Source organism: Augochlora pura, chromosome 1, assembly GCF_028453695.1.
Source record: "Augochlora pura isolate Apur16 chromosome 1, APUR_v2.2.1, whole genome shotgun sequence".
In the NCBI taxonomy this organism is placed as follows: Eukaryota; Metazoa; Arthropoda; class Insecta; order Hymenoptera; family Halictidae; genus Augochlora; species Augochlora pura.
In genome coordinates, this window is record NC_135772.1 from 11433175 (window position 1) to 11445900 (window position 12726).

At 41.3% G+C, this 12726-nt stretch overlaps 1 protein-coding gene across 6 annotated transcripts in view; it reads left to right on the top strand.

Moving 5' to 3' along the window:
• Positions 1 to 12726, top strand: part of Sesn (Sestrin) — a 248374-nt gene that overhangs the window by 207700 nt on the left and 27948 nt on the right. Inside the window, exon 1 of one of the 6 annotated variants that reach the window (XM_078185928.1) lies at positions 761 to 1501. The exons of the other annotated variants lie outside the window; for them this stretch is intronic. Within the exon in view, the coding sequence (XP_078042054.1) occupies positions 1481 to 1501 (21 nt within the window). The 5' untranslated portion in view covers positions 761 to 1480. Of the gene's footprint in view, positions 1 to 760; positions 1502 to 12726 lie in introns of those variants that run through there. 6 annotated transcript variants of the gene reach the window in all.

Sequence of the window (12726 nt, forward strand, 5' to 3'; positions counted from 1 at the left end):
GCTCTATATTCCTGGTTTAAAGTCCCCAGAATTCACATGGCAACAGACGAGTTATTGAACCGTCAGCTGTGCGTTAAAAGGCCGAGAAACCGCCCGTTGACCATTTAAATGGCCAGATAGAAGATTTCCGTAGTCGGAAAGAGGGGTGGGTCGGTAGGCAGATGTGCACGAGCCTCGGAAAATTCTGAAATGTTCCAGAAAGCTTCCACTTTTTCAATCGTGAAAAGGCCGAGCCTGGGATACAGCGACAAGCCGGCTTTCGTCGTTTACTTCTACCGGCAAGCCGCACAACGCGTTGCATCGGCCGGATAATCAGATGGGGTCGATATTTTTAGCATGGTTCGTACTCCTGTTGCTAAGGCATCAGCTGATCAAGCCGGCTGCCTGCGTTCGCCAGCCTCGTATCAACGATTTTCCGCGTTCGTTCTCCTCTACCAAGGCAAAACCTACTCGATGCACGCCTTGTATTTGTAAGACGAACGTATTACAGAATCCAATTTATTAGTGAAATGTCAGAGTTAGACAAAGACGGCCCAGCGACAGACGAATGATTTTTCGCTGAATTTCTTGAAAATTCTACTGTACTCGCTCCGGGTCACTGCCCCCTGTTGCTACGGCACTGTCGGTCGACCAATGGCATGCACGAAGAACCGGCGAATCCCCTCTCCAGCTGTTCCATCCCCTCCTGGGCAACTCGATCAGATGATCGCCGCGCTCAGCTCGGCTATCGTGGCATTAGTTATCGTCAGTTAGCAACCGGCTCTCTTTCCGTGCACATCGTTCACCGTAACAATCTCCCTGCACGTAATGTCCAGTGTAACCTAATTCGTGTGATCTTCCTAGTTACTTTTTTTTTTATTTTCTCGAGTGGCCGGTGTTTATGTGAACGATATTTCCACTCGTACATAGTCAGTCTTCTATATTTTCTTTGACTCCCGTCTTGCTATCGTGGGTACGAAAAGAAAAGCCGGGTCTGCCTAATATCTCGATACCCGCTCGCGCCAGGGTACCAGCAATATTTCTGTGATATTTATTATGACTGGTAATTTCTCACCGGTGTTCCACGAGTGTGACAACTCACGGACGTTCAATCTCAAAGGAAAACCTACCGTCAAAACTAACCGGTGAAACCAAAAGAGAGCAAGAAAGAGAGAGCGAGAACGAGTTCTCGGCGTTGAAGATCGCGGATTATTTTCACGACTACCGACTTTTATACGGGACACAGAGCGAGAAAGAAAGAGAGAGATCGAGAGAGAAGGAATAAGAGAGCTTTAAAACCAAGAATAGCCATTTTTTTTATTATTCAACTCGTATACACTACCGAAGTCTTTCATATTTTAACTTTATACGTACATTTATGTACATAGATATATATTAAAACATAGTGTATTTATTAAAATCGTCCAAAATTCCTGTGGCTAACGTGACCGAGTCTTACCCGAAGGCGGATACAATCGCGAATTGTGGTGGTGCCGCCAACATGGGTCAGATTGGAAATGACGTAAGTTTGTTTCATACATCTTTTTTTTCTCTATCTTTCGTTTAGCACTTTTTGCCTTTTATTCGCGTCACGATTTAAATGTCCCAGCGGTCCGTTTGCGCGAGCCGGTCAGTTTACCATTTTCGACGAGCGCGCAGGTCGTCGCTGTGCCTATTCGCCTGGTAACAGCAAGAAGCTGAGGGATCGACCGGCTTTCCAGGCAGTTTCCACGCGTTTCTCGCAATTAAGGCCCTGTTACGTACGCGTGCATACAATTTCTCCATACAGGCACATGCGACCGGCATGTTCGGAAAGTCGCAGAGATCTTACGACTTGTTCGGCAGAAATAGAGTGCCGTGCCAGAATAGTCAGACGCAGACGGCACCGGTTAAAATCGAAACAGGCATTGGTTTTGCCCTATTCGCAGGTTTTGGAAGTTTTCGTTCATTTAGACTACAAAGAATATAAATATTCTTTCGAAAAATAATATAGCAATTTTTAACTTTAACTTTGTTAAGATTCTGATTTACCGTGATCAAATATGTCGTGCTTATTTGAAAAATATGAAAATCTTCCTCTTGCATATGTATATTGTAATTCCGATATAGTTTTCAGTCACGCAACAGTAACCGATTGAAAAATGTGTAGCAATATCAGAAACCTATGGATAAATTGACTCATTTTTTATAATAACGTTACCAATTATTCAAATCTCTAGTTGTCGCGTTCTAAAACAACTCACGAAGTATGGACGAGCAATCTTCATTTTCATGCAGCAACAATTTAAACTATATTTAAAATGCAATTAACGCATGACGACATTATAAACTGCATTTTCTCCTTAGGTTCCGTTGCATCTTTTCGGATGGATCAATGTTTAAGTACATATTTGAAATTAAACATTTACATGAAATTATTAGCGTCAATTTTACCCGTAAAGCCCGTTTGAATAATAGTCACAGACTATTATTCAACAATCAATTTGAAACTCGATTGAGTAGAGTGAATAAAAGAGACTTATACGTATTATAATTGGTATGATAAACTGATAATAGTTGTTCGGTTCTGTATTTCATATCCTATTAGCTTGCAGCGATTGCAATTGGGTGCATTACGGCCATCAATATGTGTCGGGTTGTTTCAAATAACGGACTATAATAAATCAAACGTAAATGATATAACTTGTCTATCGCGATGCTATTAACCCTTAATCGACTACTTGCCGTCTGCGAGGCTGTATTTGAAAATCCCCCAATAATTCTGACGAATTCATGAAACTGTTAATTTATCAACGCGCAAGCGAGTTTTCCTTATATTTCATTTACAGATTAGTTTTACATTTAATCCCAAAAAGAAAGTTTCGACAAAGTTTCAATAGTGACTCAAAGACGATCAAAACGTCCAGATAAATACTTAACTAAACCAAAACTAGAAAACAAAAAAATCTAATAAAGTTTCGTTTGCTCGGATATTTAACGACAAAAATAGATTACCAAATTAGCAAAATGTTAAAATCACCGATAAATTGCCACTATCAGCTAGACGCAGGAATCGTCGATCAAATAAGCGACTACACGAGTCTGTTTCCACCGATTAACATGTTACTCATTCTCGATGAGTAATCTGTCGCTTCTCGGCGTGTCTTACCTCCAAGGCAATCGAGACCACCGCATCGATATCGATTGATAATATTCAAGTGGAATATGTTATTCGAAACTCTTAATCCAGATAAGGATCGCTCTGAACTACAGTTCATTCCTGTTGCTCCGTGCGCACCTGTAGCCTTCGTGCTAATCTGGATCTCCGTTGTGTATCGGGCTTAGTTACCCCCGATCGAAGGAAACGAACGGAATAAGTGACAGCTAGAAAAAGAAAACTGGCGAGAAACTTGCTCGCGGTGAGTCAGGTCACGGTTTTCGAGAACGGGGACCGGTTAGCTACTGTTCTGGCAAATTGTTCGCGTTCTATTTCCGTGCGTGTTTGAATTCGAAAGGTTTCATAACACGGTCGCACCAGCCTCTGACCGTAAACGGTTCCCCTCGTTCAATATTGGTAGGTACAAATTTTGGATTGGTCGCGGGGATGACACGCAGGAGTCCTACGTTCTTGCGTCAGAAATCTATCCTCTGCCCCTCCCAGGCCGCCGTGTATCGCCAGTTTTATTGACGAGTTTCATCATCCTGCGCGTTCACCCGAAACCTTGCTGGCCTACCTGTAAACTCTAAGTTGTATTCTTATAACGTACCGTGTCGCTTCCTGCGGTCGTTTGCGCCCAGGAACTTTAAACGATACTAACGAGCGACCGGTAATTTGATTGTTTCACATGTTTCATACACGCTTCGCGCGATGGCCGGTTCACAGCAATTGTTATATTACTATGTTCTGGTCTTAACGCGTGAACAATTTTACAACATAGTGGATACAGTACAGATTAGACTGAACAATTTTCTACGATTGAGAAAGTAAGTTCCAAACTGGATTTTGCAAGATCGTTTAATGATCAGAGTTGAACTGTTTATTTCTGGAGATTTCTATCGGACTATTAGGCCCCGGACATAACGTTTTATTGGTGCAACTTGCTTAATCAGAATCGACACGAGGAACGCATTTAAAGTCGGCTGTCCGAGTCACTTTTATGTAATAATTCGAACGCGGTAGCTGCTCGCTGGCAAAACTATGGGCAATGTTTCTTTATCTCTGCTACCTGAATAAACGAAACTCTATATTCTCTAACGATGCAGAACTCGCGCATTCAGCACCGTCTTCACGTAAATAACACGTGGTGCACGTCTCTGGTCGTCGCTTGTCGTCGCTTGTGTTGATTCGTTTCTGCAGCAGAGTTGCCAACAGACGTCATATGTTTATTGCGACTCTCTGTGTATGCAACTTTGTAATGTGTATACTGTTGATTATAATGCGTTACAGCATTCTTCTCGACTATGCGTTGCGTCGACGGTTTTCATTTTCAGATACGCGAATTGAACGTGACTCGTTACTTAAGAACCTGTTAATCGAGTTAAGAAGTACGTAAATAATTCGACAAAGTTGGGTGATAGCCGCAATCTTTGTTCATGATAATTTTCGAGCATCAAAATATATTGCATCCTTGAACTGGATCAATATTGTAAATTCGGATACTTACTGTTTTGTAACATACTACGCATAATTTCAAATCGCTGAGTTTGACAATTGCAAATTTGCTAAATAGATTGTCCAACGCTGTATAAAACATAAGAAATAATTGTCTTTTTAGTGGACACGTCGGGTTATAATCAATACACTATAACATTTTTTATCTCCTCGGAGTCACGTTGTTTCGGAAACATTTTTTGCTTAATCGTATTTGCATGATTACCGATACTTTGTTGCCAATTTCTGTTAGTTCGCGGTTGAAGGCGGGGAGATAAGCGAATCGAACGCGTTTGAATATCAAAGTTCAGTCGTCGGAATGGATTTGTCGCAAAGTTTTGCGTATCCGCATACTTATCGGGCAGTTTGTCTCGCGACTTTCTTTATCTGTCCCTGTAATCAGATACTTTGCTCCCTGTAGATTGAACACCCATTGATTGGTATCGTCAGACAATTCTTTCTCGTGTTGGCAATGAGTAATGATTCAGCTATTGTAAGAGATGAGCGTAAAGCTCAGATATCTGGCTGAGGCTGGTATAGAGGAAGCTGAATTTATTGTCTCAAAAATAACAGTGTTATCAAGTCATATGCATTTACTGTTTCGTAATGAAAAAAAAATTGAAAGAAGAAAAGGAATTATATAAAATAAAGATCAAGTGTTATTAATTGCGTTTAGATACCCAGATGGAAACTTAAAGAGTGTGACAACAATTTCTCCAATTCGGGAAACCCTTTTTAAACCAGAAAGACATTGATTAATTTCAATATGAGATATACATTCGCCTAGAAATATTTTTTATCTTCATTTACTTTTTAATGGATGAAAAAAGCAAATTCTAATGCAATACTAATTTGTTAGACTTCTACAGAACTGTATTAAATTAAGCGAAACAATTGGAATTCTTTGTATATGAATTTCAATGCATAATCATTGGTTTAAATAATACATTTACTTTTATATTTTCGCGTGTACAGTAGCTATATTGATACCAATGATAAATTCATCTCATTTTGATGTTTCTGATTACCGAAATGGTTAAAAAAAAAAACAATAGAAATAGTTATACTATTTTGTATTCCACTCTATCGTCTGCCAAGAAATATAAATTCGTCAAACTGATTCAACAGAAATAAAAACTAAATCTGATAGAGTTACGAACGATGAACTCTGTAAATTTCATTTTCCGAAATGAAACAGAAAGTATTTAAAATAAGATTATTGACAACAAAACAGAATGGTGGTTTCTTCAGAATCAGTGAAAAATGTGTCGACTCGACACGGGTGCCGGATCAGAATTAAATCGTGGTTTCCTTGCTACCGTGCGCAGAGCGTATTTGCAACAGTGTTCAGGTCGGAGATTGATTCGGTCACGTTGGCCTCCTCGTGTGTCGGCCGATTTGCATTCGGAGCTATGCCGAATTCATTCATAAACGCCTTGTGGTTCTCCGAAATTGCCAGCCGAGAACAGGATCTCATCAGCCGCGGAATTGCAGCGATATTTCGCGGCCGAGCCGTGGAAATAATGAAGCGGTTTGTTCGGTAGCCGTGTTAACTACACAGTCATTACAAGACAAGTTTGCGGTGCCTGGTCGCCGACTCGCTCCATAGTTTTGCATTTCTAATGTTTTTCTCTGCTCGCCGCCACCGCCGCCGCCTCGTTACGCAACACCGTCGGCCAACGGGAGCCAGTTTCGATTGCCAGCGAAATCTAACGTGTCTGTTTATTATCATCGGCGACTGGAGAGTTTCTCTCGCCGAGCGCCTTTGAAGTCGCGTAAATTGAACGATGAGAGCAGACAGAGGGATCGGAGGCACGAAGAGAGAAACCGCATAACCAACGATAGATTGCTTTGAATTATTTTTAACCCGCGAATCCCAATGTCGTATGTCCGCTACTTCTTTTTCCCCTCTTTTCTTCGCTCTTTCATGTTTTCCCTCTATCGCCGGCATCGAACCTCTTCCTACTCTATGACCCGAGGTTGATGAGGATATACGTTCCATCTGGGTACGCGGCGGCTCGTTGAGACACGTTCTTGTCGTCGAATCTTTCCTTTTCTACCCCTGCCTTCTGTTACTAGCCCTGCTCGCCGCGCCGTTCGGCTCCCCCGAGATCGTAAAATTGTTTTCGAAGCGAGCGAGAACCGGTTCCGGCGATCTGGGTTCTGGTTCTCAATGTTGTTGCGCGCGGTCATAGGCCGCCTTCGCTTCTCGAAGACCTCGAGAAACGGGTCCGAGCTTCGGCGCGCGCGCGGGCACTCTCGCGAGGCCACAGCTTTTTCTTGCTTCTTTTCGTGTCATCGGCGAAGACGTGAAACCTCCTCTGAATGAACCTAGTTCTGTTTCTCGATTTCTTCCCAGTGTTTGGGGAAGCATGTGGGGACATTCTACCCTTGAAATTTACTGCAGTAACTACTAGTTTGACTATTTTGCATTTTGAATATCGTAGTAACGTCCGGTTTGAATTGAATATAGTACAATATAAATTTAAAGACCTATTTAAAAATTGGGGTTACTCATATGTGAACGACACGACGTGTCTTGGTGTTCGGATGAGGCAAGAAATTAGGATACGTGTTCTCCACCCACGTTTTCATTAAATTACTAACAGAGCCGAATGTTTCTTCCAACTAGAATGTTGCTATTAACTACCAGTTAACGATACCGATACTAGAAACCGTTTAATTTTCAATCACTCTAAAAATAACAGAGTACAATATACTTAACATTTTTGAAGCAGAGAAATTAAATATAGTCGCAAGAAAGAATCAAGGAGATGCGATTGTTTGAACGTTTCCATATGGAACAATACTTTGTTCTGGAAACGTTGATAATAGGATACTTATGAAAAGGACAGGCCATTCAGGTAGACGAGCGTTATAACCAGTCTCGCAGGACTCCTTGAGGGATAGTATAGGTTATTTTGATCCTGTTCTTCCAGTTAGGGGTTAAACCCGGTAGCCGAGTTAGGCGAGAGGAGTGCAATACCCCATGCACCATAAATTTATGCGGCACGTATGCACTGGCTGTAATTAGAAATCCAGGTACGGGAAAGCGTGGGATTCTGTGAATAGGGGGAAAGTGATTGATAGATACTTTATTTATGTCGGAGGTTACCAACAAACTTAATGGACGCTGCACGATTTTTATTATCAAATACATTTCCCTACTTGTAGCTGTCAAATTATTGCAAATGGTCGAAAGCTTTTTGATTCTGTTTTTACAGAACTGTTCTCATATCGGATTTTTTTCAAATTGTGATTTCAAAGTCAATTTATGTATTTTGGTACCTTAATAATGGCCGAACACTGAACGTTACGGTATTTCTCGATTTCAAATGAAAATATCTACTTCTCCCAGAAGATATCGCGATTAAAACAAAAAGTAATTGCTCTAACAGCGTTTATACTATGATATAAGAACCATCGTCGCGTGACCTTTATAACTCGCAATTGGACTGTAGGTCTCTATAAAAAGATACGTACAATTTGCTGACCGTAATTTACATACGAAGGAGTGCTGTACATCTTCAGCTTATAACTTTGACGCGCGCAATTGTGGAAGTAGAAACAATGATAGACTTAAATGCCGGTTTCACATTCGCAATTGATATAAACATTTCAATCAACTTAAAATCCTTGTAGCTTTGAACCACGATAATTCCACAGAATACAAACGATTAATGGTTCCATTATTCAACGCCGAAACCGTCATTCGTTGCAGCAGGCGACACGGGCGTACACAAGGCTTATCGCTCTCCCGAATCTCGGGTAGACGTTAAAATTTTAACGAAATCGAGGTAAATACGTCGCATGCGCTGCCCAAGCAAACAAGACGCTACCTGCTCCCTCGCCTAAAGGTTTCCCCCAGTCAACGGTGATGCGATATTACACGCCATTTTTTTAATAGCTAGTTACAAAACAAAATTAGTTTCGCAGCGGCTCGTCGATGACGCATGAGTCACACCGGACAGTCCGGTCTTCAGCACCGAACGCCAATTTTCAACGAGTGTTTGTTTTGAGTAATATAATTATCGCTTACACGACGGTTAATCATATATTCAATGGCAACAGATCGATAGCAATGAGTAAAAAATATTTGTCGTTGGCTGGCTGTTGTTTTCGACGTTCGATTCAATTTGATTTATCAGACTTTCAACGCGATATTCCAAATGGCTGCAATGAATACGCCGACTTTATTGTAATATACGCAGAAATAGCTTCTGACTGATGATGTCATGTCACGAATTCTAAGCTTTCCAAAAAATAAAATTGAAAATTCTATTACAAATTTAATACTGTTCATATAGATGTTATTTGGCAATAGAGATTTTAAAATAAAATTTTATTATTACGATAATTAAATATTGACAAATAGAAGCCGGCATTATTTTCTAGCATCGTAAACGTAAACAATTTAAATATAGTAGAATCACAAATGTCCTAAACTCTCTATCTGAATATTCATGCGTGAATAGTTTCATATAAGGCGGTACATGTATGAGTTAGTTTAATTTAGTAATTATTCTATTATCCGAACGCTCCTGTTACTACGAAAACCGTGGTTCTACTATCGATTTTTGCAAATTTCACAAAAGTAAATCTTGTAGTTCATTGTTCAACTCTGATCTTGTAGTTCATTGTTCAACTCTGATCTTGTAGTTCATTGTTCAACTCTGATCTTGTAGTTCATTGTCAAGCTCGAGTCTGTATTATCCTGTCCATGGATACTATTGAAACCTGCTAGAACCTGTTCGAACCTGTTCGAACCTGCTCGAGCCTGTTCTAAATGTTTACCAAGAAGCGCATCCCGAGTTTTACGTTTGCAATGACCGGGTATCTTATCGGTCACTCGTTAATTTCTCGGAAGAAACATGCGAAAGGTTAAACGCGAGATCAACTTGCTCGCGTTCACCGTTCCTCGCTAGCTTTCTCAACGTTTTTACACACACGCCCGGACCATACTTCACGGCCCCGTTACATACCAGCATCTGGAATCTATCAACTCCCTGCGATGCTCGCCTTGCCCGGGGCCCACGTTCGCGCATCCATCCCTGTTAGAAAGTCATTGTTTATAGTCCTACTACTCGCTGACCGGTCTTCTTTTGCTGGGAACAGATTGTGCTGCGTGCTCGCCGCGCTGTTCCCCATCTTCGCAATTGGTCTCTTCAAGGATTCGTTTTCATTCGCGTACAGTCAATACGCATGTCCAAATATTTGAACACCTTCGAAGATAACAATAATTCTTTCATTACGATTGGACTGCTTGAACTTTTTTGAGAAATGACCGAAGTCATTTTGAAGAATATTCTTCAAAACTTCTTAAGGCCATTATTTAGAATCTTTTTACGTGGAATTTTATCGGATATATAATAAATACGTCTTGTGAAGTTACGTTATTTGATGCGACTTTTTCCGCAACTTATTGCCTTTAACTCCTATAAATGAGTTTTACGTGTTTAGTATTTTTTATACGACTTCCATCGACCACGATATTTTAAACTACTTCCTTCGACATGCAAAGGATGCTCAAGTAGTACGGTACGTCCATTTTGTTCTTTAGGTTTATTCAGCTTGCGGGCGTTTGAAAGTCGTCGCCGCTCGATTAGCTCCGCGCGTTTCAATAGCCTGAAGAGGAGATACAGAGCTGAGAGTTAAAATTAGAAAACGCAACAGGTCTGGCTAAGCGACCTGTTCGGTCTAGTCAATTTCGATGCTCATTTGTCAGTCGTGACACGGATTCCCTGTTATCAGCGGGAGACTATCGCGTGCTGGTTTCCCGCGAGATTCGAGGTCTGCGCGAACTCTCGACTGCGATAGGAAGTTTGACTCATTAGCCACGGTTTCGTTAACGGGCTCGCCCGCTGATACGCTAAGTATCCTCTGATTTCTAATGACGTGGTCGACGATGCAAATAGAAGGTCCGAAATTCAATGGCTTTGCTGCGTGTTCGACTAATTGCAAGCAGAGTAGCGTGTACGCGAACCCGAAATATTATTGCGAGAGGGCATCTTTTTTAATTGACTTAAATAGTTTTTGTATAGGGGAAGAATCTGCAAAAATAACTTCAAGAATAAGTACAAAGGGCAACTTGGATAAATCTTATTATTAGTTTTCAATTGCTGACTGATGGATTCGATGCATTTATGGCTAAACTGGTGAAATATAAAATACTAGGAAAATGAATGAATTACATACTAATTTATCGTAAAGTTATTAAAGAAAGAATTAACCTTCAACTTCTGTCGATGAGAAAATATTTGTATTTTCACAACAAGTCAATCTCGTACACCAAAATAAGACCAATGAAAGTCTCGAGCCATCAATTCTGAATGTCCAGTACTGTCGCTACGATCGGACAGCACGATAGAAGATATTTCCAGTTGGTCGATTAGTAAGAATAGTTTCGTAAGAATCTTCTTATCGGCAGTCTTTTTAATTTTTTCCCGATAAAACATTTCACGTTTAACACGCTTGGCCTTTGTTCTCTGCTCGGCCGCTGTGACAGCGCGGGCGAAAGAATACGCGCGGAGAGTACAATAGGGTAGAAGAGGAGAAAGAGACGTATTCATTATCACACGGTACCCGGACAATTGATACGGTGACGTCGCCAAGGAGCAGACCAATGCGGACTCCTGCCGGTATTGGTATCGTTCGGCGATAAAGAAGGTGCATCGAACTCTCAAAGCTCCTTTGTTCCCTCTGCTCGTTTCGTTTTTCTAGTTACCGCGATCTGTTCTTATTTTTCATATTTCTTTTCTTTTTTTTACATATGTACGTATCGCTGGGTTGTGTTTTTCACAGTTCTCACGTTGACGAAAACCATACGGCAATCGTTGGCGGCACGCTTATCGGCTTTATTAGACGACCGCGGACGTTTATTCTGTTTGATGCGGTATCGATGGATTGATAGAGGTGAGATCCCATACTATCGACGTTCGACTGTGCTCGATTCAATTGATATGGTTCACCATGCCGTCTCGATTTCGAGTCTTCTCTCTTGGTATCTTTCCTTGCACTGTATTTGTGACAAATATAGGTGGAATTTACAGCGTTAGATAGACATAAGATAGATCTTAGTTTACACAAAAATCCAGAGCTTAGTCACGAGTTAGCACAATTTACCTTTGTCAGAAAAATATCACCGTGTATGCTCAGAATTATTTATTATTTTATCCATTAAGTTTTTCGACATATATTTGTTAATGTTTCTACAGACCTTAGTGAATCATGAAAATTTTAATGACGATTAATCGAATCAGAACTGATTAAATCAAGCGATTATGATTTCTATTCTATATACCAAGCTCCAAAGATGTCTGCCATGTGTTACTTTATAAGAATTTTAAGACTTAATGTATTTAGACAAATTGGTATTTCTTGTGAGAGAGTCTTTATAATCTCAACAATATTAAAATCAAAAATTTGGGACCGTTCAATTTGACCGGCACGACAGGTTTAATGTTCTCAGTGTTTCGACGACCAAATCCAACAAGGTTGAGGTATCGCTGCCTTCCGTACAGCATGTAGGCGATCGAGACCAAGCTCGAAAGAGCACCAGACTCGGGAGCATACAACTCGGGCGCGTCCTTGAAGTCCTATCGAAAACAAGATAAGCAGCACACTCGACGTTTCCTTCGCGGCCTTGCGCTCTACCCGGTTCAGAATCCGCTGCCCTCCCGCCGTATTATCGCAGCCGCGTTATCAGCTCTGTATATCCAGCAGCGAATAAAAAAATATCATTTAAATTTCTCTCGATCTGCCGCGTACCAGACCGAATTACGTCATCCCTTCTTTCCGGAAACTTGATCGCGGGGTTTCGAGATCTCACAGGATCTCGCAACTATTCTTCGTGGGGTACGGGGTCTGGTTTGAGCATGCTCGCGCGAACTTGTGGCGCCCCGGCATCACACATACACACGCTCTGAACAAGTGCGAACAGGCTCGAACACGCTGCGTCGATAAGGCCACTGACACACGAGCCGCGTGGCAGTGGTACTGTGTTGTTTTAGGCCAAGCAAACATGTGCCCGCTCGAACAGAGCCACGCTTGATGCTCCACTCGAAGTAAAGATAAGCGGTTTAAAAGGATGGGAAGTCTCGCATGTTTTCTGATTTCCT